We start from the raw sequence: 27,632 nt of genomic DNA, 5'->3' as shown, positions 1-27,632 counted from the left end.
AAAAAGGACCATTCCATTCCATTCCAATTCTATTTACAGGCCTTTCAGCAGAGCAGCTTCTTAGTTCTTTTCTGAAATATATATAAGGAACAGCCTTGAGGATTGCCATGTGTTGCTGCAACAGAAGAGGAAGCATAGCTCTGAACCGCTTTTGTCTCCAACCACTTGCAAAGTCGCTGCCTCAGAAATTTTGCACAATTAATTTCCGCTTGACATCACGGCTGAACTTGTTCATCTTGAACAAATCACTATCGAAGAAGGCAGAAAGATTGTGGATGTTGATTTGACGGGCCTGGCAAAGAGAAAAGGAGAAGGACATGAATAGTTAAGTGACAATCAAATTTGCAGAGAGAGGTTGTGGCAGCTTCTCTGCATTAAGATATTATTCACTGAAACATATCATTTGGTCAGGATAAACGTTTACATATGGTTATTGGTCTGCTATATCTACTATTTGCAATATCTTTGTGTCTGTCTAATTTAAATGACTGCCCATCTCACTTTAGCAATTCTAAACAGCTAACAACATATATAAACAGAATCCAGAATGTGGTTTTGTTTTACTGAATTTGGAACTGAATCTGGAAGTATCTATGTCTTTAATGCTTTCTGGCACTTTGGCATAATTGGGGTAAACTGAATCTTTGGGGGGGGGGGAATGGTGTTCCAAAAGGCAGATGCTGCAGCAGAAAAGACACACTTCCTGGACCCCATAAGGTAATATTCCTTAATTGTCAGAATGCCCAGCTTGCCTTTTCTGTCAGACTTAAATGGGATGGGTAAAAACAACTGGCGAGAGGCAGTCCTGTAAATAAGCTAGTCCCATGCCATAAAGAGCATTCTAGGTGACAATCACCTAGCCGCACTTGGAAGCATAACGAAAGCCAGTACAGCTTGCAGAGCAGAGGCTAACCAAGGCATATCCGTAACTACGCACGCTGCCACATTCTGAACCACCTTGCAGTTTTCTTCAAGGGCAGCTCCATGTAAAGCTCATCACAGTAGTCCACTTGGAGGTGAACAAGGCAGGATTGTTATATTGAATATACCGTATGGGAAAATAGATAATTGCATTAAAATAAATAATTTCCTCTTCCCAGATAACATTGACATTTGACAGCAAACTGCCAGCATGCATTGGAATCTTTACATCTTTTTCACAGAAGATAAAATGGGTTTATTCAACATCCCAAAATCCTGTTGAATGCAAAACTGCAGCACAGCACAGCGACAACAAAAACATCTATAAGAAAAAAACATTTCCCCAATTTCTCTCCTTCCAGTGAAATCCACCCTTTTTCATGATGTCCTTGTGATCAAGAGCCCCCAAAAGCCTTTGCACTAATTTCTCACATTTGGGGGTTCAGAGCGATACAAAATTATAACCCCAGAAGCGAGCAACTTTGCTGCCTGTTCTAACATCTCACGCTTTTCTTTGCAACAAAAGAAAAGTGCTCACTTATTCATAGCTTAGAAAGGGAAACCAAGAAAGACTAGATTTAATCTTGGTACAATGTCCACAAAAGGGAATGTTCCATACCTTATCAATTAAGTCTTTCTCCGGCACTTCAGTGGTGTCCTGTTGTGCTCCATAGCGATTCCTCTGATACATCACCTGTTCTGATACAAGTTGTTTCAAAATGAATAGCAGCAGCTCGTTGTTATCCCGCCTGAAGGCAAGGTATCGGGAAAAAGTCTGTGTGCAACAAAGAACAAGAGGAGAGGTCAAGAATGAACCAAAAGCAATTTGAAATTATCTATTTTAATGTACCTATAGGTTTTAACAGGCAACTCTAGCAAGCTTACAGCAAAATGAATCCATGCAGACAAAGCAAAGCATCTCATCCCAGCTAGTACAAATATAGCAACATCCCCAAGCAGTCACTCCACTGATTCCCTACTCATTACCAATTTGCACTGAAAAACACAGGGTTTTTTTTCCAGTGCTTTTGAAATGTTAATAAGAAAGGAGCTATGCTCACCTGGAGGGATGTGAACTGTTTTAGGGTGAGGGGACTAAAGCCCCCCACCCAAAGTTTTCTTTAATGGTTGGCAGGGGAAAAATCTGCAACATCCCTTTTCAGTTTGCATGTATCAGGTGAGCAAATTCTATGTCTTTGGAGCGAGCAAGGAGCCAAGCCTATAAAGGATAACCAGTACCTTGAAGCAGACTGACTGAATTTTCCAGTAGACAATGCAGCTGCACAAAATTGGCATTCTACTGCTGGACTAGCTTCTACTGACTAGTCAACAGAGAGTAAGTACATTGTATATAATCTCCTAGAGTGATTCCACATAGAGTGAATTGCAAAAATCAAGGGAGAGATGATAAAGGCACAAATCACTGTTGAAAAAGGCAACATTCTAAAGCTGTTTCAACAAAAAAATTAATGTCTCTGATGTAAATAAAAAGGATTTTAATCACCATTTATTTTAAACACAATACTGGCCTACTGAAGGCACACCTGAGGATCCATCTTATCTTCTTATAGGGGCAAACAGCTTTCCCAAAAAAGTTTGGTTACTGAATAGTTAAAAAGAAAAAAGACCCAAAAAAACTTTCCCAGGACTTATTTATTTATTTGCTTATTTGCATTAAACCCCAGGCAAGAATGGAATAATAATACACAGTTAACTGGAACAATGGTTTCGAAGCTGGAATTTTGATAGTCTAAGTAAACATTTAAAACATGAATTAGAAATCAATCTCACTGAATGTTACCTATTTTGTTTAATCTATTTGATTTAAGATAACAGACCCAACTGCAAATGTCTCTGGGTGGCTTACAATGTAAAAAAAATTAAATTAAATAGAACACATTTCAAAACCAATAAAAACAATTAAGATAAAAAACAAAATGTTTTATTTGAATTGGACCAGCAATGATTTGGGACAGGCCAGGAATTCCTGCACTGCCCCAAGCTCAACATCACATGGCAACAGATTAAAATCCCCAACAGTCTCCAGGATTCTGTCACCAGCCCAGCAATGGAACTTAACTACCAAAATTCAGGCAGGGGTGATGCTGGATAACAGAAAGGGTGGTAAAACCAACAACAATCTGAATTGCTTACTGGAGCCCACCTTCAGAAGACTGCCTCACATCTAATTATCCACAGAGCAGATATGCAAGGCTTGAAAGGATTCATGGACAACAATAACAACACCTCCTTCTCTTTTGGGGTCCCAGTTGATGGAAACCCTGAAACCCAGGTGGACATTCTGCTCTGGGCCCATCAGGTTTTGATGAGACATGCCAGGTTGGTGCCCTCATCTAAGGTGGAACCTGCCCCAGGTTTCCACGTCTCCTTCTACCCATCACTGTCCCAATATATTCCACCTGCTCTCTGTTCATCATCATCCCGCCCTTTATTCCTTCCTCCCAGGCTAAAGTACACATGCCCAATCATACACATACCCAACTCAATACCCTAACAACCCACCTTGCCCTGCAAGGAACTCAACCATCCTGCAGCCATACTTGCCCAAGAACTCATGGCCTCCCAGGGGGACAGGTCCCCAGTAAAGAAAGAACAACAGGGCACTCATCCATCGAAACGGGAGTGATAATTACTAAATCAAAGCAAGGATCACAGAAATAACTTTGCCATATACTAAGATGGGCATTAAAGGGTTCCCCTCCCCACATTTGATTTTAATGTGGGAGGGCAGAAACATAAGAGTAAGAAATAGTCTCCAAATTTCTGGAGCTTCTGGACTTTTTAAAATGTTTAAGAAAGCAGGCAAAAACATTGTTAAAGTACTCAAATTTTGTAAGCACTCAACTGATTCAAAGTTGTCTATAAACTGCATAGACACGAATACACAACATAATTTTTCATTCATTGTATGTTTTAATCTCACCATTCCATCAAGAAGTTCAAGATAACGAATATGATTATTTATTCATATTCTAGCCTTCCAAACTAAGGTTGATCCGTGATCACTCAGTACACTCCCTAAAGAGTGGATTAGAAATTGATCTCTCTGATCACATCAAAGGCCTTTCAAGTTGGCCCAATTCTAATATTAACTTTAGTGTCTCCAGCGTCCAATCTTCATCTCAAAAGCTATTTCATTCATCAGGAGTGTGGATGACAGGGCCCTTAGCCTACTCCTTTGCCATTTGGCAGCATTTTCCAGGATTCATTACTGGGATTCATTGAGGTCCAAGCAGGGCATTTACTTATCTCTTGAACAGTCCAAAAGGAAATGAAAGAAGAAATAATATTCTTCTTTCGGCCTGAGATTTCACCATCTTCTAAGATTAAACTGTTAATATAGCTGACAGTCTTACTTGTCTAAGAGACTCTGCATGGATACCTAGAGATTTTGGATATTTTGGGAGAATTATTGTAATTTCTCTATCAATCTTGTCCTACAATTTCCAGTTGACTAGGGTAAGTTTCAACATACTATACACACAATAATGGAGACAACAGAAAGACTCTATAATTTACTGTCCATAACAGTGTGCAGTACATAAAAGTGCATAACATCCGAGTGCTTGTTTAAAGTCAGCTCCCTGAATCCACACTGGAGTTCTATTAAACTTAAGTTCTCATGGTATTTTTCCATAATCCCAAATGAAACCGCCACCGCTACGAAAGGATCCACATCTATGCATACCTTTCGCATGCTTCTCATAACACTAAACTTCTGTGTGTCGATGAAACTCTCCAGCATGACCCTGATGGCCATGTTGACATCGTCCTCTACCACGTAATCCCTCAGGTGCATGCGAGCATGAGCCTCTGCCATTCGGATCATGGACTCTATGTGACGCACTGTAATGGGGATACTCCCAGTTGCCTGCAGAAAGAAAAGGGAAAAGCCCTGATGATGGATTCCAGCAATGGTTCCCAAAATCCCGAAAGCTTCAACCAAAAACTGTCTGCTATTGACCTCACCCCATTTCTAAGAGGTCTGTAAGGGGTGTGCATAAGAGCACAAGCGTGCCTACCTTTCCTGTCCTATTGTTTTCTTTTGTTATATCCAATTAATATAGTCATTACATACTTATACTTATATATATATGCTTTTATATTGTATAGTTATTTCATGCTTATGCTTATATATGTGTGAATAAATAAATAAATAAATAAATGCAGAAAAGGGCACCCCAAGAATAGCATGTGACTTGCCAGCATCCTTTTTCTGCTCCCATATGCCCCACCTAAATGTGCCCTAAAAAGCAGCTGGGGAACATTGAAGAGGATCAATGGATGCCTTAAAGACTGACAGGTTTAAGGAATCTACTTTACCTCTTAAAACATCTGACCTTATCCAAAGTGGATCCTGTCCTTGTTCTGCCACACAAAGTGATTCAGAAACTGACCGAAATTGCACACCATTAAGTTACAGCCTGCCTTTCTACTCTGGGGAGCTGTTTACGCTGCATGGAGCGAATTAAAAACAAATAATGTCGCACAGGATAGTAAATAGGAAAAAAAACAAACCCACTAAAAAAAAGTCTGTTTAAAAGGCATCAATGATTAATGGAAGACTCTGCCATCTGCTGGCAAACTAATACATTGCATAGATTATAAGGAATATGCCTCCTTAGGGGTTCCCACTACTTCTTTTTTCAGGAATCCAGAACTTTTTTCTTTGATCCTTGAGTTGACATCTAGCCAAAATGCTATCAGTTCTCTTTATCAGACAAGTTGTCAGAACAAACAAATATACAAACCCCAAGGATGGGAGAACAAAGTCCAAAGATCAGGCGAGATGTTTCTATAAAGCCAATTTTAGCACAGGTTATATATACACCGATGCAATAGTTATTGGCAGATATTTTGGTGAACAATTGTATCTAGCTTTCAGGGACAAATTAAGCAGAAAGAATTCAGAAGACGATAAAGACCTGCATATTCTTTGGGTGGGTTCTAATAAGGCCAGTACTCATTTATAGATTTGGGAACTTTTTCATGAACCGTTTTAAATAAACGGCTGCTTCTAAAAAGAACCAGATTTCAGATTTATTGGGACCAACATTTCTTCCAGCTCCATTTAACTGATGAGAGGCATAGTGATTCTGCAGGTGACAGTCTGTCTCCCTCTGAAACATAGGATTTCCCACCTCCCTGGTTGCTTACCATGGATTCTTTCCTGAGTTCACTGTACATTCTGGCCACTTTGTCCTGGTCCATCTGGTTGAGTTTGGGATGGACTTTTTCCTTCGCGTAAATAATGTATTTCTTCAGGACCTCCTGCGGAATAGGCTCTACGCCATAAGTATTAGGGAGGATAATCTCTTGAGACTCTCCATTTACTGCATCCTTGCTGTTTGGGTGATGCTTGATGTGGCTACTAACAACAAATCGAGCCAGCATCTCATCCTTCCAGAAAGAATTGGAAAGAAAAATAAAAAAGAAAAATAAATACAAAACACTGATTTTATATCATTTACTATAAAATAATTTCAAAAGTTAATTTTCCAGATTGCCTAACTCTTATTCAAAAATGAATGGATCTTTGACAAGAACAGGTAGTCCTCGAGTTACGATGGCAATCGAGATGGGAATTTCTGTCCCTAAGCGATGCTTTCATAAAGTTGCTTAGCCTTAGCAATCTCTGCGGTCCCAGTTGTTGCACAATTGTTAAGGTGTTGTGGCCTTCCCATAACCAAAGTCAATGAGGAAGCCATCAGGAAGTTGCAAGTCCCGGGCCAGCAGACAGGTGAGTGGTAGGACCAGATGAAGAGGGGGTGAGGGTGTCGCAGCGAGTCTCAGGGAGGGTGCAAGAGAGGCACAGTGTGGGTGTAGTGTGAGTCTGGAAGGGTGTACAAATAGCTGGCGTGGTGTGAGTGCAATGTTGGAAGAATATGCAGATTGGGGAGACCAGCAACTTGCGATCTTCTCTGCCGTTTTCTCTTACTGGCTTTTTGGGGAAACTAGCAGGAAGGTTGCAAATGCTGATCATGTGATTGTGGGGGTGTTACAACCCAGTTCTATGTGCAAACTGGTTGCCAAGCACACAGATTGCAAGCACACGCCATGGGAGTGCTGGGACAGCCAGAATATGAAGATTGGTTGTAAGCACCATTCGTTCAGCAAAGTTGCAATTTCAAACCGTCACTGACTCAAAGGTTGCAGTTCGAGGACTGCCTGTATGCTTATCAAAGTGTTCCTGTGAGTTTTGCTTTCCCAAGATAGACAAGAGGCCAATGGTATTAGCTAATTCCATCTTATGTACCTCCCTTCTTCATTCAGTAAGTATTAAAATGACAAGCCCTTCATTAACCTTCCTTAAGTCTAATGATCGGCAGAATCTACCTGAACAGGATCCACAGTGTCCCTGACAACACACAGGATATCAAAGCGAGATATGATGGGCTCGGTCAGGTCAACGTTTTCCGAGAAAGTCAAAGAAGGGTCATAGCGCCCGCCTAGAATAGGAAAAGAAGCATTTTTAAACAAACAAAACAAAACAGTGGATGCTGTTGTTCCTTTCAGGACCCAAAAGACAGGAAGTTTTTAAACAGGAAGTTTAACACAATATGTGGAACTTTTTGCCATAGTTTGAGTTTTTCTCCCATTGGCCCCACATACCTATGGGGTTGGCAGCAGCAATAACAGTGCAGCGAGCTTGTAGAGATGTCACAATGCCAGCCTTGGAGATGGAAATGCTCTGCTGTTCCATGGCTTCGTGGATGCTGGTCCTATCCTGATCGTTCATCTGAGGAACAAGCAAAAGACGTTAAAACTCCAATTAGCCCCAGTAATAAATAAAACAGAATTCAGATTGTACACATTCAAAGCTCTTAAGAAGTTCAGTGTCTCTAGATATTATCAAGGACAGGAAGTATCTTCCAGCTAGAATTGTTAATACTGAGTTTCAAAGCAATCTTCTCCCATCGCATATTAACCAGCACTTCTCCCCAAGGTATCTTCACTTATAGATTTCACTACATTAAAGAATCTTCGAACCAGCATCCTCCAAACCTATCAAATCCCCCATCAGCTTTAATATTCCAAGCAGTTTTTCTCAGTTCCAGATCTCAGGACTGACTCTCTCCAGATAGGTCCTAAAATCCAACCTGTCTTCTCTCTGTTTCATTTTCTGTGTTCAAGGTCTTACCTAGAGCAACTTATACTGTTGGAATCTAGCTTGATCAAATTACGTCATGCCTCCAAGCCAATACTTGCCTTGTCAAATTCATCTATCAAGCACACCCCTCTGTCTGCCAGTACCAGGGCTCCAGCCTCCAAGGTCCATTCCTTGGTTACAGGATGTCTCTGCACATAGGCAGTCAGACCAACTGCAGAAGCCCCCTGGCCGGTGGTGAATATCGCTCTGCTGGCTACTTTCTCCACATATTTCAGGAACTGAGACTTGGCTGTGCCAGGATCGCCACAAAGCAACATATTGATGTCTCCACGGACTTTGTGTTTTCCTCCTGTAGTGTTTTAAGATGGAAAGAACAGTGAGCCAAATTGCAGATGGCACAATGAGACAAAATGTTACATTAGAACTTCGGAGACTTGAGATGATGGTCCATCGAAGCTCCCCCAGTGACCCTGAACCAAGATTCATAATGTTGTTCTGACTAAGGACCGCTAGGTAATGAAGGAAGAGAATCAACTCTATGGGTTTTTTTGTTTTCACTGGAGGAAGGGCAGGGTTAAAGCATAATATATGAAATAAAGCTCATTTACATACTTTAAAATATCTGATTGCTTTCTAGGAGAAGTAGTCAGATAAAAGTGATATAGCAATATGAAGAATAGGCTGATTGAGGAATGGTCTGCTTTACTAGTATACCCCATACCAGTAAGTATTCATATTTTGATTAATAAGACATCAGTACAAAGGACAGTAAAACAAAAAAGAATCTGTCCACCTCATTTCAGAGTAAGGTGAATTTCTGATAAAACTGGTCAGACGGAAAAGGAAATGTGTTGTATGCATACTTTATAACATATACTTATTTACAAACTAGATAAAACTGGGGGAAGTTCATGGTTGAACCTTTTGGTGGTAAGAAATTGCTGTTATTTTCTGGAATAAATTACTAAAATGGAGAATAGCTTATTAATAGGGACATGCGCAACTGTAAAAATATAAGATGAACACCTTTTCAAGCCATTACTCTCCGCTATAATACAGGTATCCACTCTAGCAACTTAAAAGCTCTTCATGTAAAAGCAGCGTTGATCACAAAGTGTCTTTGGTCAACTTACCTGGGTTTTTGGCTTCTCCTCCAAACAGGGCTAGAGCCAGCCCCCTTTTGATATCTTCATGCCCATAGATGGAAGGAGCAATGCTGGCAAAGATCTGGGAAAAGCAAATACACAGCCAACATATTAGTACTACTACAATGGAAATCTCCTATTAAACCTTGAATGATTGTATACCGTATACCGTATGCACAATTATTAGGCAAGTTGTATTCTGGAAGACTAATTTTATTATTGAACAACTACAGTCAATCCAAAATGTTAATAAACCTGAATATTATAGGGTAGGGGTGGAGGGGTGGCGGTTGTGATTAGAGAGAGTCTGGAGCCGAGGGAGACCACTGTACCTCAGATTGCTGGGTGTGAATCCCTTTGTGAGATGGGGTCATAGATGTCAGATGGGCTTGTTTGTCACGTACCTGGCTCCTTGCGGCGTGGCAGCAGCCCTGCCCGAGCTCCTGGAGGTGCTTGCTGGAGTGGTGGTGGAGGAGACCCCCAGACTTATTTTGTCATGGGGGACTTTAACTTGCCATCGACTGGCATGTCATCTTCAGCTGCTCGGGAGTTCACGGCTTCCATGACGGCCTTGGACCTGACTCAAGTAGTTGATGGCCCTACTCACAGTGGGGGTGGCACTCTGGATTTGATTTTCATCTCTGGTCAGTGGTTGAAGGATCTGGACTTGAGGGATTTAGTCATTGAGCCTTTGTCATGGTCAGATCACTTCCTCCTTCGCCTAGATTTTCTGACCGCCACTCAACACCGCAGGGAGACGGAACCAATACGTTGGTTCCGTCCCAGGCGCCTGATGGACCCGGGGGGATTCCAGATGGAGCTTGGGCCGTTTCCTGAGGGTCTGGCTCACGGCACGGCCGAGGAACTTGTTGCGGCTTGGGAACGAGCTGCGGCGGGGGCCTTGGATCGCGTCGTGCCTTTGCGGCCTCTGACCCGGCGTAGGTCTCAACCAGCTCCCTGGTACTCCGAGGAGCTGAGGGAGATGAAACGCCGGAGAAGACGCCTAGAGAGTTCCTGGAGGTCCAGTCGTTCGGAGGCTGATCGGACACTAGTTAGGTCCTATACTAGGACCTACCTAGTGGCAATGAGAAGCGAGGCGTTGCTCGTCTCCTCCCTCATTGCGTCGGCAGATAACCGCCCGGCCGCCCTGTTTCGGGTAACTCGCTCTCTCCTTCAACAGGGAGAGCGGGATGACCCGTTGCAGGGACGTGCTGAGGAGTTTAGTGGTTATCTATACGACAAAATCGTTCAACTTCGGGATGGTCTGGACCAAAATTGGGTAGATCCAGGTGGGATGTCTGAGAGTCGTCTTGTTGAGATTGTTTGGGATGAGTTTGACCCTGTGGCTCCCGAGGACATGGACAGGTTGCTGGGTAGGTTGAATGCCACCACATGTTTACTGGACCTGGTTGGTGCTGGCCGCACAGGATGTGACACGAGGCTGGCTCCAGGGGATTAAAAATGCTTCTTTGTTGGAGGGGGTCTTTCCGGCTGCCTTGAAAGAGGCGGTGGTGAGGCCTCTCCTCAAGAAGCCTTCCCTGGACCCAGCTGTGTTAGGTAATTATCGTCCGGTCTCCAACCTTCGCTTCGCTGCGAAGGTTGTAGAGAGTGTGGTGGCATGTCAGCTACCCCGATACCTGGAGGAAACCGTCTATCTAGACCCGTTCCAGTCCGGTTTCCGGCCCGGTTACAGCACTGAGACAGCTTTGGTCGCGTTGGTGGATGATCTCTGGAGGGCCAGGGATAGGAGTTATTCCTCTGCCTTGGTCCTATTAGATCTCTCAGCGGCTTTTGATACTATCAACCATGGTATCCTGCTGCACCGGTTGGAGGGATTGGGAGTGGGAGGCACAGTTTATCGGTGGTTCTCCTCCTATCTCTCCGATCGGTCGCAGACGGTGTTGACGGGGGGGCAGAGGTCGGGCCCGGGCGCCTCACTTGTGGGGTGCCTCAGGGTCGATTCTCTCGCCTCTTGTTCAACATCTATATGAAGCCGCTGGGTGAGATCATCAGTGGTTTCGGTGTGAGTACCAGCTGTACGCTGACGACACTCAGCTGTACTTTTCACACCGGACCACCCCAACGGTTATCGAGGTGTTGTCCCGGTGTCTGGAAGCCGTACGGGTCTGGATGGGGAGAAACAGGCTCAAGCTCAATCCCTCCAAGACGGAGTGGCTGTGGATGCCGGCATCCCGGTACAGTCAGCTGCAGCCTCGGCTGACTGTTGGGGGCGAGTCATTGGCCCCAATGGAGAGGGTACGCAACTTGGGCGTTCTCCTGGATGGACGGCTGTCTTTCGAAGACCATTTGACGGCCGTCTCCAGGAGAGCTTTTCACCAGGTTCGCCTGGTTCGCCAGTTGCGCCCCTTTCTAGACCGGGATGCCCTATGCACGGTCACTCATGCTCTCGTGACATCTCGTCTGGACTACTGCAATGCTCTCTACATGGGGCTCCCCTTGAGGAGCACCCGGAGACTCCAGGTAGTTCAGAATGCGGCTGCGCGGGTGATAGAGGGAGCCCCTCGTGGCTCCCATGTAACACCTCTCCTGCGCAGACTGCACTGGCTGCCTGTGGTTTTCCGGGTGCGCTTCAAGGTTTTGGTAATGATCTTCAAAGCGCTCCATGGCATAGGGCCGGGTTACTTACGGGACCGTCTGCTGCCACCGAATGCCTCCCACTGGCCCGTGCGCTCTCACAGGGAGGACTCCTCAGGGTGCCGTCGGCCAGGCAGTGCCGACTGGCGACGCCCAGGGGAAGGGCCTTTTCTGTGGGGCTCCCACCCTCTGGAGCAGGCTTCCCCAGGACTTCGTCAACTTCCGGACCTTCGGACCTTCCGCCGCGAGCTTAAGACACATCTATTTATCTGCGCAGGACTGGACTAGATTTTTAAAATTTTTAATGTCTAAATTTTAGATTTGGTTTTAAATTGGGTTTTATTATTTATATCTCTATTTTAAATATTTGGCCTATATAATAAGTTTTTTAGATTAATGTTTTACTTTGTATATTTATGTGTTTTTATATGGCTGTACACCGCCCTGAGTCCCTAGGGAGATAGGGCGGTATAAAAGTATGAATAATAAATAAAAAATAAATAAATATTTAAGAAAATAAAAGTGAGGTTTTGCCTTTCTTAGGAGAATATCTATGTGTGCACAATTATTGGGCAACTATTAATGTGCAGAATTATTTGGCAGGGATGGGGGGGGTCGTGTGTGCGTGTGTCCACACCCATAATTCCATGCACCCTGCCCCCGCATGGGCCCCCCTCCCCAGCATGCGATGGCTCCTAGAGAGGCTCTGGAGGCTGGGGAACAGCAAAAAACGTCACTTTCTGACCAACTGGAAGTTGGCAAACAGGCAGTTTCTGGCCTCCGGAGAGCCTCGGGGGTGGTGGGGGAATGCCGTTTTCACTCTCCCCAGACTCAGAGAGGCTCTGGAGCCAGGTGAGAGAGAAAAACGGGCCTTCCCCACCACTCAGCTGAGCTCGCATGCCCACTGATATGGTGGCACTGGTTCACTCGCATGCCCACTGATATGGTGGCATTGGTTCGCCATCACGGGTATAGGGTGTTGATCTCCTTAGGCCACACCCTTCCTCATTACACAAATACACATCACCTGATATGCTTATATCCATTAAGCGTTCATTAAAATGATGATATGGTCAAAATACTCACTTGCCTAATAATTCTGCACACAGTTTATAGCAAAGTCCTATTAAACCCACAATGACTGTATAGCAAAGTCACCAGAAATCAGTCTGGGAAGTCAAAAATAGTAACGTCTCACTCCTTCCAGAATGTTTTAATTTCTCTGGCTAGACTACAGTCCTGGGATTTTCTGGAGGTCTCCCTATAGGAGATGATTTTTAAAAGGAGGTTAAATGCTAGCATTCTACAAAATGGACAATAATGCAATTAGCTGGAAGAAATATATCATTTTGTATTACCAATAAAGCTATTGAACTTAGATAAAGAAAAGCTAGCGTTCAGTTGTAACTGACACATGAGGCTTTTTGAAAGTTTCCATTTCACAGGTTGTGAATTAAGGAAGCCAATGAGCAAGTCTTCTGAAGACTTTTGGGAGGAAACCTTCTGATTGACCCATCCTTGTAAAGGATTTTGTGGTTAACATCTAATGAAAATTATATGTAACTATATATATGTAGAAGAAATAAGAAAGGAGAGAAGGTTCATCTAAACATTTAACACCCTCTCTTCAATTGGGTTTAGTGGTTGAGATTAAATTTTGGGACGGACTTAATTTAGTTGGATTTAATTTTTAAAACTTACTGCTCTTCTGAATATTATTTTTCTTCTTTCTGGGAGACAATTGATGAACGTATCTTTTCTTTTATGTACACTGAGAGCATATGCACCAAGACAAATTCCTTGTGTGTCCAATCACACTTGGCCAATAAAATTCTATTCTATTCTATTCTATTCTATTCTATTCTATTCTATTCTATTCTATTCTATTCTATTCTATTCTATTCTATAAGAGTCTATATAATGGAGGACAATAACAGCAATAATAGTAATAATAATAATTTGTTTTAGTAAAGATGTAATATTTGTATTTAAAAAAACCTATTGCTCATGAAACAATTTGTTTAGACATATTCCAAGTATGGATAGTGTGAATTCCAAACATTAAAGCAGACCAAACACAAACTGAACAGGTCTCATAGTAATGTTTTCATAGAAGTGCCTACAGCCCCTTGAAATCATCTTGGAACAGAAGGAGAACTGCTACTGCTACGGTAGTAATCTACTAATTAGATTCTAATAATCTAGTAATCTCTGGAGCTTTCATACTGTTGAACTGGAAACAAGAAAACCAGAATCTTGGATCTTGACTTTCAAACTCACTTTCTCTCCAATTTGCTCATCTTTGGACAGTCCTACAATAACTTTCATGTCCTCATCTGTGAGCTCCCCAACGGCCACCTTATTATCTTTCTTGGTGATGTGATTGGCCAGGATCACAGTCGCAAACACTGGAAACCCATTCGCCGTATTCAAAGAGCCATCATAATTATTATGGTATATTCCAGTTAGCTCCTAAAAGACAAGAGTAAGATATTCTTTAGTCATCGGCACTAAATTAATTTCTATAATTTAGGGACAAGGCAGACAAAAAGAGGGAGAAAGGAAGTGTTTAAGGAGCATGAACATAAGCAGACACCAACATATTATTTGTGAGCTACTAATAGAACAAATAACTAATGACAAACTTGTGATCACAATGGAGCCTGGCTCTCATGACATTAAGTTGGGATGGTCATACAATGGGTCAGTCATGTGACCAACCTGATTTTTTTTTTTTGCACCAATTTTTAAATGAAACGAATGATTCACTATGGCCATGGTTTTACCGAAAATTAGAATGCTGAGTTTTAGCAAAACTATCATAAAATGCAATCATGAGGTGGTGTAAATGGCTATAAATGCAGCCATGTTGCCAAATGCCCACAGTTGACCATGGGGGTCTCCCCAACTATCAGAATTTTGAATGTGGGTTGTATGTAGCTCCCAGGTAGGCCTGACATAATGTTGAATGGTTGCTAAGCAACTGGTCGTAAGTCAAGGACAACTTGTATATTCAACACCATTTATTGTTGTGTTGGAAGAATTTCTATGTTATGGTTTTAGGATTTTTTTATAATGCAGATGAAAAAATCTATTTGGGATACATAGAGTACATTGATACACTTAACAAAAAAAATTTGAATTAGAAACACACAGAGATTAATTGAAACAATTCTGTGGAAGATGCTAGTTCTTTGGAACTTCCTTTCACATTTCTAAGTAATCAAATCCACGGCTGAGTTGACAGCTGAATCTCAATATAGGGTGAAGTGATGATCATGCAGACAAATAAAAAGGGAAGTGCAAGGAACTCAGACTGAAATGTGCTACACGCAAATTAAAAGATATAGCCATTCTGGTGAACTTCAGAAAACCAAGTTACACATAGATTGTGAGTTCACGATTTAGCTATGAAAGCCAGCTGGGTGACTTTGGGCCAGGCACTCTGTTTTAGCCCAATCTCCCTCACAGGATTGTTATTGTGGGGAAAATAGGAAGAAGGTCTGTTGGATACAATATGGTTTACAGCCTTAAGTTATTTGTAAAAATAATAAAAGGATACAAATAAATACTTCTTCCAGAGGCTGCTTTATTTTCATTAAGGCTCTTTCCTGAATTCTCTAACCAGGATAGTTGTGATAATTATGCCTCAGTCTCTGACCTTCCCTGCTTTTCTGGGCCTTATACTTACAATCTCATCCCCTGGCTTGCAACTGTCAACCAGGTCAGCCAGTAAAATGGCGTCCTTTGAGCGAGGAAGCCTGCCAGCTGCCACCTTCCCCGGGCTCTCCTGGATTTTGATGCGCTGATAGTTCTGGTAGACTGTCTGTCGGGACATCAAGCACCTGATGTTAGGAATTTCATGGAGCACAAAAAAAATGCAAAAAACCTCTGCAACCAAAATTCTCAGCATATTTCTTAAACAAGAAGACACTAGATTCAAGGAGGTTTATACAAGATCACTTTCCCTCACATCCATATGAAAAACTTCAGGTCAGACAAACTTGTATTTAGCTGAAAACGGACAAACCTCAGCATCTTGGAGACTGGTCAAAATATAACACAAATCTACATATAGCAGACTAACTTATCTTCCAACTCATCTCCATAAAAGTTTTACATTTGTTTTGGTTGGTTGTTCAGCAATCATTTTGGCCTTGTAAGCTTCATGTGGAGTTTACCTGTGCATTAAATGAACACATACCTTCCCCACACACTTCTTCCAATCAAACCTCCTTATAGAGTGAGTTTGCTCAGGATCATGGCAATCCTGAGGACCTTTCCATGGGTTCTGCTTTGTTGCCTCCAATTTTCATATCCAAGCCTCCCTGAACTCAATCAGCAAATTGGTCCGATAATTTCATTTAATCTAGCCCTACAGAGACTGTATTGCTTCCTATTGTGGTATGACTGTTGCTTCTTTTTTCCCTTCAACCAGTTAGAATTCTTCAGAATGTCTGTGGTCTTACAGGATAGAATCTAGCATTTATGAGCATCTGGAAAAGCGCCATGTCTTTATTGTAAAGCAGGGGATTCAACCTGGGCTCCTCAAGCACCCAAAACTCTTCCAGGGCATCAGGCAGCTGCTATTCCAAAAAATCTAAGAATTATGGAGTTTTAACTGTCTGAACAAAGATACGATGGTCCTCCTAATATCGCATCAAGCACAGCTTACCTCTTCCATGTTGATTTCAAAGGGACCAACAGATTGACACTCCGGGCAAGATCCTGGTTTTACTTCTTGGTTTTGAGACTGTGAGAAAGGCCCCAAGACAAAACCACATTTGGTACAATTATACTTGATCATGCTGAGCTGGGGAAGGACCCCTGTACAGCTTGTGACAACTCCACTTGTCCGGATAAGCTGGTTTAGATGTAGCTGCCTATGAGAAGAAGCAGGAACAAGGCTCAAATATAAAGGATCTTGAATAGTTGAATACTATATTTTCTTTACATTTCTGCAAAACTTCGAGAAGCAAAAAGCTCATGAATGGGGGAGGGTGTCAGCCCTGGAAGCCATCTTTTCTTTGGAGCTTCACGGCTGCCGCATTTAGTGCCTGCGAAAATGGGAGCGGGGATTTGCAAGGAGCTGAAGATATATAGCCATAACAACATTCTTTTCTCTGGGCGTCAAGGACGTTCAGCCTGCACCCGAGTAGGAGTGACTGGGGGATGTCTCCAATTCGGATGGTGGATTCATTGGATCATGTGACGGATATGTGAGTGCAGGGAATGAGTTTTTGACTTTCTTTTGGGTGGGGAAAACCTGGGAACTTTCAGATTCGGGTTTTCCTAGATGTGCCAATATGACATCTCTAATAAAATGGATCTTTGAGGAATCTCTAGCCTCAGAGTCTTCTTCAGTTGGGTGTATTACTTGGAACCCTGACAGAGGGAAGGCAATTTAAATCAAGGCACTTTTTCAAGCAGGAGATCCCAGTTTTCATATTCAAACATTCCCACTTACAAAATGATGCCCAATAAGTAGCCATCTAAGACCCCGACGACCAGCTGCCAGAGTAAATACCACAAATTAGATGGGTTAGCTCGCTATAATAATGAAATATTGGATTAACTTCAGCTATGGAAAATCCAACCTCGCTTACAGGTCACTGTTGTGGAACTAAATTGGTGGAAGGAATGCTATACAGCAGGGCTGTCAAACTTGCGACCCGTGGGCCAGATGTGTCATGTGCTGGCCACACCCATGCCCGGTTTAGCAAAGGGGAAAAAAGTTGCGATACGTCATGTGATGCCATGAGTTTGACACCCCCGCTATACAGATTACCCTGAATTTAAGAAAGAATGACAGGGTATAAATGTAACAAACCAAGAATTAAGAATATAATTTGACTACAAACGTAGCAGCTTTATACCCAATCAATTCACCATGCCTTTCTCCTATGGTTCTACACTCAGAAAGGGAAACCTGAATTTTTAAAATAGAAACTTAAGATACTTCCAGAGCAACAAAATAATTTTAAGCATGTGATGTAACTCAATTTCAGGACTTGGCAGACTAGTTCTTTAGAGGGAAACTTTAATAGGCAATCTCTTCATTTTTGTCCTTGACGCAGTAATGCTACAAGAGACCTACTCAATAGTTTATCATCTGGATCACTTATCTCCTAATCAACTATGGGTCATAAATCATTAAGCAGCCTTGATAGATTTTGTTAGTGCTGCCAACCTCAATCCTAAACTGCCTTCTTACCTAAGTGATCGTAACTCCTCCACCAGAGGTAGATGTGAGATGCGGACATGGATTTCCTGAGCAATCCGGTCATATTTGGGATACATAGCCATTACTACTTCCTTGGCTGCTTCATCAAAGATCTTCAACATCTCAGCTGGGGCTTCCGGAAGAAAGTAGGCAAGGACATGTTCCCGGGCAGCCAAATCCTCATAATTCACCACCACACTCTCTCTATTCTCTGCCAAGAGAAGATTTTTTAAAAACCTTGGCCCACCACTGCAGAAACACAAAAAAACTGTGTTTAACATAACATAACATAACAACAGAGTTGGAAGGGACCTTGGAGGCCTTCTAGTCCAACCCCCTGCCCAGGCAGGAAACCCTACACCATCTCAGTCAGATGGTTATCCAACATTTTCTTTAAAATTTCCAGTGTTGGAGCATTCACAACTTCTGAAGGCAAGTCGTTCCACTTATTAATTGTTCTAACTGTCAGGAAATTTCTCCTTAGTTCTAAGTTGCTTCTTTCTTTGATCAGTTTCCACCCATTGCTTCTTGTTCTACCCTCAGGTGCTTTGGAGAACAGCCCGACTCCCTCTTCTTTGTGGCAACCCCTGAGATATTGGAACACTGCTATCATGTCTCCCCTAGTCCTTCTTTTTATTAAACTAGACATACCCAGTTCCTGCAACCGTTCTTCATATGTTTTAGCCTCCAGTCCCCTAATCATCTTTGTTGCTCTTCTCTGCACTCTTTCTAGAGTCTCAACATCTTTTTTACATCGTGGCGACCAAAACTGGATGCAATATTCCAAGTGTGGCCTTACCAAGGCATTATAAAGTGGTACTAACACTTCACGTGATCTTGATTCTATTCCTGTTTATGCAGCCCAGAACTGTGTTGGCTTTTTTAGCAGCTGCTGCACACTGCTGGCTCATATCTAAATGGTTATCCACTAGGACTCCAAGATCCCTCTCACAGGTACTACTATTGAGCAAGGTACCACATATACGGTACTGGTGCATTTTGTTTTTTTGGCCTAAATGTAGAACCTTACTTTTTTCACTGTTGAATTTCATTTTGTTAGATAGTGCCCAATGTTCAAGTCTGTCAAGATCTTTCTGTAACTGGAGCCTATCTTCTGGAGTGTTGGCTATTCCTGCCAGCGTTTATTGGGTTTCTTCTAAAATACATTTGCAATCATATAGCAGTCCTTCTTATGTCTTATTTGACCGCTGGTATTTTTTTAAAAAAAACAACAACTATGTTTTTGTTGTGAAAATAGTTGTCAGCTTCTACTGAAGGAATTTTATTCATGATGGCTAAAAATGAACATTAAGAATAAAGGTATTACTCTAATAGATGTGTTCCTTAGAAACCTGCTAGCCAATATTTTAGTAACTTAAACACTGGCATTGTAATTCAAAATAATTAAGTCGTCGTTCTTAGCTCTTGCAGCACAATTCGCCTACAAAAAAGTATAGGGATATGGAAGGGAAGAGAAGAGAAAGTGCAGCCTATATAGGTACAGTATAATTCTAACCATGGGAAATAGAATTAAACTGAGATATTCCCCACAAGTATTATGTCTATTCTGTAAAGAGTCTCAAGTGGTTTGTTAGGCTCTATCTGAATAATACAATCAGGAACCTTAATGAAAAGTCACCTACCAGCTATGATCATGTGGCATGAGATATAATGTAAGTTAAAAGAAATATATCTCAAGCAATGACTAAATTCATACTGCACACTAAGCCATTATGTGGTTTGTGGTTTAGCATGTTGTATGAGTCCAGTGAATAGGTTTGGTAAACAATGGTTTGGCTTACAATGTATTATTCTAGTTTGAAAACTGGCTTAGTGCAGTTATGAAACTGGTCAATATGAGTCATCACCAGAAACATTTGAAACTAGCACTCTGTTGGTTTTCTAAATTATTTTTGTTGCATTCCCACAGTTATACCTTTACACATGTCACTGATCCTCTCTTTGAAGACATTGTGACCGTGATCATCCACGTGGGTCTTTAGGAAGTTCTTGAAGCGATGGTAGATCTCAAGACGGGGAACTGCCATGGACACCCATTCTCTCACTGAATGCCCCTTCATGTCTTCCAGGTTCTCTATGCTTTCGATCATGTCTTCCTCCTCTTCTTCCATACCTTCAGCAGCCCGTTCAGCCAAGCGCCTCTTCCGCAAAGGACGACCCTCATCTTCATCATCACTCTCTAGAATTTAAAAGGTGGGCAGAAGCAGAGGAAATAAAAAGGGGTTATCAGACAGCTGCATAAACATAGAACTGTTAATGAAACAAAATCAATTCTCTGAGATAGGACTCTTAGATGGATCTCCTCTTTTTTAATAGCTTTCCCCAAATGATCACCTCACAAACACATTGGATTTCTACAATTTCTTGTTCAACATGATGCTTATGTCCAATGAGGCTATGTATAACTTCCCATTGGGAGATTATGAGAAATGTATCATCTGGAGAGTACCAGTTTGGAATCTGCAGATTTTCTAATTTAATGCTATTTCAAGTGTCAAGCAAAATTTTTAAAGTTTTGCTACATTCTAAAAATTCTCTGTTTTTAATTTATTTGCTTTTCATTTTATTTGGTGTAATTTTAACATATTGAAGACTCTTGGTTAAGAAGAGTAATCCCATTCATATTTATTTAGTAATCAAATTTATACTCTGCCCATCTCATTATCTAAAGTGACTCTGAGTGGTTTATGAATTAAAAACCATTCCATTTACATATGAAAGTAAACATTAAAATAATCAGCTATATACTCAGCATATCTCATAAGACTGAGCAGCATGGGACTGACTTTTATTAGTAAGAAATAAATGAGAATTAGTAAGAAATAAATCAGAATCAGTCTTGTAGGTGATCAAATTGCTCATGACTTATTTGGTCAGATCTTTTTTTTAGCTGCTCATGCTTTGGGCCTTTGTGGATGCCATACACTTTCATGTCTATATCCCCAAGCTCAATGTATGTGACCACATTAGAAAAATCCTGAAGTCCCAATATCCATTGTTAAGTGAAGATCATGGATTGTTAAGTGAGCACCTTCTCACAACTTCCTACTGGCTTTCAACAGCCAAAGTCAATGAGGAAGCTGGCCGGAAATTGAAAGCCTCAGGTGGAGGCAAATGGTTACTGCCAGATTGAGAAGAGCACATGAGTGAGAGGAAAATACAGTGCAAGAATAGTGGGGGGCTTCTGCTAGTGAGAGAGAGGGTGTGAGTTCTGGAGGAGGTGTGGCATGGATGAGGTGTGGCTTTGAGTGAGTGTGCAAGTGATGATGGAGGTGCAGCGTAGTGTGGCTGCAGAGCTGGCAGCAGAGTCATAGAATGAGGAGATTGGGGAGGAACATGGGCCAGTCCTGGTGGCTGGGGAAAGCTCGGACAAGGGCTCTGCGTCAGAGGCAAAGAGGGAGCTAGACAGCAGTGAGGCAGAGGAACAGCTGAGCCCATTCCCAGTGTGTGCATGCACAGAGCTGTCAGAAGACAAGAACAACTAAGAAAGCAGGGTCGACTTGGAAGTAAAGCTACACCTTGGAGATTATTGGCTCCTCCCATAGGAAACAAAAGAGGAGCGAACGGGGAATGGGCTTTTGCAGGAAACAATTCATTCATATGATTGTTGCAAGAGTGGAAAGTTCTGTTTGTGACTCTAAGAGACTCTGTCAAGTTTGGAAACAAGTTACGTGGCAGTTTGCCAAGCGAGATAAGGTGTATTTATAAATATTCCTTTGAAAAACTGTTCGGACAAGCATTGCTGACTGTGAATGAAAGTAATTCACAGTCGTGTAAATAAAAGAGGTTTTGCCAGGACCAAGACTCTGCTTCCTGGTTTTTAAGGGAGCCTAAGTCAGAACACTGCTGATGGGTGGAGAGGGTGCACAGGGGGCCATGAAAATGTGGTGCAAGCACAGAGGGGCTAGGGGAGATTGCACAGGTGTGGGAGACTAACATGAACAACTTTTAACTTTCCTTCCAAGCTTCCCCATTGACTTTGCTTATGGAAAGCTGATGTGTGACTGTGGAACACTGCAACTGCCTTAAGTGTGACTTAAGGAAATGCAAGCCATCACTACCCATTCATTTAAAAATGTACCATAAAGCAGTCCAGTCCGCATGCGGCCCAGGCCTCGACCCATCTCACGGTCCCTCTGTCTCATTGCACGTTCTGCAGCTTCTCTTTGGCTGGCAGTTAGCTCTTCTAGATCTTCATCATTCAAGGCTAAACCTTCAGCTTCATAGACATCAAGCTCAGGAATAGGACGATAGTCCCTGGACAAAAAAATAAAAAAAAACTTGTTCATCAACCACATTGCATAAGCATCCTGAGTACCTTACTTATTTTGCAAAGCACCAGATCTGACATTTATATTTGGATATCACAACTTGTACAACACCTGCACATAGGAAATCTAGTGCATTTATGGAATATATATGGATGAAACTAATCAAGAGAAGCAACCTGGAATTAAGGAGAAACTTCCTAACAGTGAGGACAATTTAATCTGTACACCGCCCTGAGTCCTTCAAGAGAAGGGCGGTCTAGAAATCCAATAAATAATAATAAAATCCCTCCCTCTCTCTCTCTCTGCACTTAGTGTAGGTGAGCCTCATTTTTAGACATTCCATTCTCCAGCTTGTTATCCTGTTAGCTATTACTTCTTATTCCTTTTCTTTCTGGAATCAAAGAGGTACAAACCAACTTTTAGTGCTGATGATTATTTATTTAGATAGCTTCTTTGCTTCTATCATTTATTAAATCAATGTATTAACTATTTTAGATGGATATTCATTTCATGGATGTAACTTTGGGTGGCTAACAACATATTAAAACAATAAAAATTAACAATTAACAGAATAAAAACAGTATTCACAGAATAAAGTTGAAAGAATATTTAATCAGTGAGCTATGCTTTTAATTACTTACGCTCAGTGGTGGGATTCAGCCAGTTCGCACCACTTCGGGAGAACCGGTTGCTAACTTTCTGAGCAGTTTGGCAAACTGGTTGTTGGAAGAAATCATTAGGTCAGAGAACCGGTTGTTAAATTACTTGAATCCCACCACTGCTTACCCTAACACTAAATGGGATATATCAAAGGGACAACTACAGTGCAACTTTGAGTCAATAAACCTTGCAATTGTACTGTTGTTTTCTGTGGCAACTGAATGCACTGAAAAATTTGGGAGGAAATATATTAAATTTCACAACGCATCTATTCATGCAGCATTACTATTTTTCAACATTCTCACAATGTTTATGACTCTCTTTTCATACTTTTTTTCTCAATTGCTTGCATTTGCAGCACTGATTTAATGTGGCATTCAGTGTAGTAAGAGTATTGTTCTCATACAAATCTCTGAAATACCTCTTCTAGCATTTTCACATTTGTTTCATCCCAAATAGTATCATCACTTTTATTTTCTATTTTATACACACTGTGAGAGGCTTATCTTTCATCTCCTTGCAAAGTTTTGTTATTTCCATCAAATTTGCTATATATTCTCTCTTCCTCTTGAAGCTTAGTTATTTCTTCCTCTGACTAAATACATTAATCCTTTACTCTCTCTATAAGGTATTAGTTTCCTCTTTTCTTGCAGCAATCATTCCTCTATGTTTTTTCATCTATAGCCTCTTTCATTTCATTCCATTAAGCATACTTTTTACATATCCCATTACAATAACTTCATACACGTCTATGGGAATTATGAATTTAGAGTAATTTAGATGTGCAAATCCAGCCCTTATGAACTTCTACTTCATCTCTAAGTTTGAAAGTTTGCTAACAAATGGCATATTGTCATTTGACTTCAAGTTCTGTAATTAGATACTTGTACTGAACATCATATAATGTATGGCTTTTAAACTATCTAACAATATCCATCAAGGTAGATATTATCTAGAATAGGGATGGCACATTCAGATACTTGTGGAAGTTTTAGAGGCCCATAAGCATCTGGCTCAGTGCTTAACCTTTGATTTTTTTCTTAATTGAAACAATTCCTTTATATATTCTAGAACGGGATGTCAAACTTGCATCATCACAGTGTCATCATGTAACATATTGCAATTTCCCCCCCATTCGTTAAACCAGATGTGGGCGTGGCCAGCACATGCTGCATCCGGCCCCCAGGCCGGGAGTTTAACAGCCCTGTTCTAGAACAGGAGTCCCCAATCCCCAGGCTGCAGGCATGCATGAATCTCTGCTTGTGTGAGCAGAGGGCGCTTGTGCCACTCACACCCCCTCCCCTGCGCTGAGCCACCAAATTGAAAAGGTTGGGGACCACTGTTCTAGAACAGGTACATTTCTAACAGGATAGAAGTTGGGATAATTTTGTCACAATTGGTTATCTTTTCCCGAACTAATGAGGAACTCTGCACATTTTCTGTGTTTATGTTTGTTTTATCAACAAGAATAAAATGCAAAACAGAAAACATATCCAGAAAAAAGGAAAAAATTGTATCCAAAAAAAAAGGGGGGGGGAAATGACCCAAAGTTCAAGCAAATCTAACATTAAACATAAAAAAAAATCTGCCCTTAAAAAAGAAATTTTAAAAAACCCTGATAAATTCTCCCTTTACATAGTGGGTCTACACATAGTTATAAGTTTTCCCATCCTTATCTATCAAGAATACTATATTAAATAAACGAATATTCCAAATGAGGTGATCTCCATTTGATAATCAAATTGACCCAACATCTAATCATAATATATTGTGAAAAATAGAAAAAAAGTCAACAGGTTAGCTCAAACATTACATCAATCTTCAAATCCCAGGAACCCTGCACATTTTCTGACTGATTATGGTGAAAAAAAAATCATGGTTACTAGTTACTATTAGAAGGAAGCCAAGCAATGCAATTATAATCAACTAGTTGACTATGTATGTGATTAACTGTTAAGAGCACCAATTTACTGATTTCCTACTGCTGATAATAGCAAAGAATGAGAAAGATCAAGGAGTATGACAATGTGTGTGGGAGTGTCCTGTATATGAAATAATGCAATCTGAATTTACTGCCACACCAATATCAATTTATAGTATTAAATACAAACATCTTCACATTTGCCCCTTTGAAGTCAACCTGATTCACATTGAATTGATGAAAGAGGAAAGAAAAGAGAACCTAGTTGGACAGAGTGCCAAATGTTTCATTCTCAGGTTTCATGTGAAAACATGAACCTGGCAGGAGAAGACCCCTACCTTTCCATCCCTTCACCAATCAGTTCCTCTCCATCTTCGTCCTCTTCATCAGGGAGTCCCTCTGTCCCCAGGAGTCCCTCAGATTCATCCTCGAAAGGTGGTAGATCTCTCCCTGGGCTGGACGTGAAGGCCTCTCCTCGGCGAGAATTCTGCACCGGGCTGGTAGCCATGTTCGACTCAGAGGAATCCTAACACAGCAGACAAGAGTGCAAAATATACTGTGAATTTGGTTAGCATACAGATAGCCCTCGATTTACAACAGTTTGTTTAGTGACCGTTCAGAGTTAAAACGGCACTGAAAAATGTGACTTATGACTGTTTTTTATAGTTATGATCTTTGAGGCACCCTCATGATCATGTGATCAAAATTGAGACGCTTGGCAACCAGTTTATGACTTTTGCCAGGGGCATGTGATCTCCTTTTGCATCCTTCTGACAAGTGACGTCAATGGGGAAGACAGATTCACTTAATGACTGGGTTTCTAACTCATCAACTGCAGTGATTCACTTAACAACCATGAAGAAAAGTCATCAAACGGGCAAAAACTCACTTAACCAATGTCTCACTTGACAACAGAAATGTCGGGCTCAATTGTGGTTGTAAGTCGAAGACTACCTGCATTTTCCTAGGACTTGGTTTGGTTCGAATTTTCCAAACTTGTCAATGTGCAAAAGGAATGGCAAAAGAGACAGACTAAGAGAAGTGCCTGCTGGCTACTCCTGGCAGGCACTGCGTGGGACCCTTTATTTTTGCTATCTTTTAAATTCCAGAGAGATCCTTTGGGTTCAATTCCAAAACAGTATGGTAAATTTTAATCACTGGGCTAATTTAAATAAGTTTTTTAAATCGTATTTTAAACTTGTATATTGTATTGTCGGTTTTATTATGCCTGTACACCGCCCTGAGTCCTTCGGGAGAAGGGCGGTATAAAAATCAAATCAAATCAAATAAATAAATAAATAAATAAAACAGTGGTGCCTGAGAATATTTCTTTGTACTGCCATCTTCTAATCTCCTCCTGGGGTTTGACACGGCCGGCACAGACCTCCCGGTCTATGGCTGGGCAGGAATTTTGCACGAATGAACGGGAAAGCGCCTAAAATTTCACTCTTCCTGCAAATTTCCGCCAGGCAAAAGGTCTGGATGCAGCTTCTAAAACGAACCAGGAAAACTACGAAATGAACGGCTAAGTGGTAAAAAAAAAAACGAGGACGCCAAACGATCCCCAAAAAGGCGGCCCACCAAAGGGACGCAAATACAAATAACCAATACAAGAAAAGCACTTGCAGGTCAGTTGCTCGCTTACCGCCATTTCTTCTGCCTTCCGAGCTTCTTCCAACAACTACTTCTTTCCCCCCTGCAAACTACAAGCGCCGCCGGAGCCTGAATTCCGCGCGGATGAAGGGTCACGTGGTCAAAAGCCCGCGAAAGCTTAGGCATCCTGACGCAACGTCTTATGAATATGCAAATATTAAGCCTAGAGACTAGCTGAAAGCGCTATGAATATTAACTAGGGGCGGAGCGGTCCGTCGCTGGAGAGGAAAGACGGGCGGGGGGGGAAAATCTTATGAATATTAACGAGGGGCGAGGGCGGGAACTGTAGGCTGGGAGGAGGGAGGGAGGTGAAAGAGGGAAAAACGCGGCTCGACGGTGCTGGGAATTTTGTTCCGATGTCCTCGGTTAAGGAGGAGTTGGGGAGTCCAGCACTCTGGAGAGCACCACGTGAGCTCTGTGGTCTCTCGTCGGCCGGGAATGCTTATTATATGGGGCTGCCTTCCAGTCGTGGAATGCAGTTCCGTTGCCGTTTCGTTTCGCTGAAATTGTTTAGGTGCGCCGCACGCCCTCGAATTTCTTTCAAGCGGCGAAATAAGCCGCGAGAGGTGGCGCGCTGACGGTGCCTGTTTATTTTCGTTAATAAAGGGTTTGCTTAACAGGAGACGCTTCGCAAATGCTTAAACGGGATGACAGCCCGAGGAAGGGAGTACTTTTAGGAAAAAAAACAAAACAATACCGCGAATTCGCCAAAATAACCCAGAATAAAAAAAAAATGCATATTTTGGAAACTGTCTTTTTTTTGTTTTGTTTTTTGCTTCGATTCCTCCCTTAAATCAGAAGCATTGGCGGCTTTGCCAAAGGAAACCGGCGCGAGGACAACCTAATTAACTTTTCCCGGCTGCGCTCCCCAAAGACTTTCTCAAAGCCTTTCGGAAATGGTCGCGCGCCACTCCGCCTTTAACGCCCTACCGGTCTGTGGTGGTTGTTTTTTTTTTTAAACCCTCAGCCCGAGACTCCACCCCTCCGCTTCCTTCATTGGCGCCTTTCGCCCCTTTTGTTTCGCTTTTTGAGCCGGCCTTCTTCTTGAGGGGCCTCGTGATTGGCTGGCGTGACCCTGGGATCGAAGGCT

The 27,632-nt window shown here is 41.9% G+C and overlaps 1 protein-coding gene across 1 annotated transcript; it reads right to left on the bottom strand.

Annotated features, from left to right (window-relative positions):
* MCM2 (minichromosome maintenance complex component 2) lies at positions 1-26,676 on the bottom strand. The gene is made up of 16 exons (XM_058172567.1): positions 26,535-26,676; positions 25,228-25,415; positions 22,119-22,294; positions 19,953-20,216; positions 18,008-18,227; positions 16,469-16,676; positions 15,485-15,619; positions 14,074-14,265; positions 9,187-9,280; positions 8,152-8,402; positions 7,555-7,681; positions 7,279-7,391; positions 6,100-6,342; positions 4,631-4,813; positions 1,541-1,696; positions 1-292 (listed from the first exon to the last, which is right to left on the bottom strand). Exons 1-16 carry the CDS (start codon positions 26,538-26,540, stop codon positions 182-184), a joined length of 2,667 nt encoding a protein of 888 aa, XP_058028550.1. The 5' UTR covers positions 26,541-26,676; the 3' UTR covers positions 1-181.
* Between the last annotated feature and the right edge of the window lie 956 nt (positions 26,677-27,632).

The sequence above is a fragment of the Ahaetulla prasina genome, chromosome 2 (genome assembly GCF_028640845.1).
Source record: "Ahaetulla prasina isolate Xishuangbanna chromosome 2, ASM2864084v1, whole genome shotgun sequence".
NCBI classification, from domain to species: Eukaryota; Metazoa; Chordata; class Lepidosauria; order Squamata; family Colubridae; genus Ahaetulla; species Ahaetulla prasina.
Note: the sequence above shows the minus strand (reverse complement) of the source record. Positions and strands in the feature narration are given on the sequence as shown.

Excerpts from the sequence above, each read along its gene's own strand:
- MCM2 (XM_058172567.1), bottom strand. Across the intron at positions 20,217-22,118 it reads GCGGACTGGACTGCTTTATG|AGAGTGATGATGAAGATGAG; the intron begins GTACATTTTTAA and ends TTTAAATTCTAG. Across the intron at positions 6,343-7,278 it reads ACACTGTGGATCCTGTTCAG|GATGAGATGCTGGCTCGATT; the intron begins GTAGATTCTGCC and ends TCTTTCTGGAAG.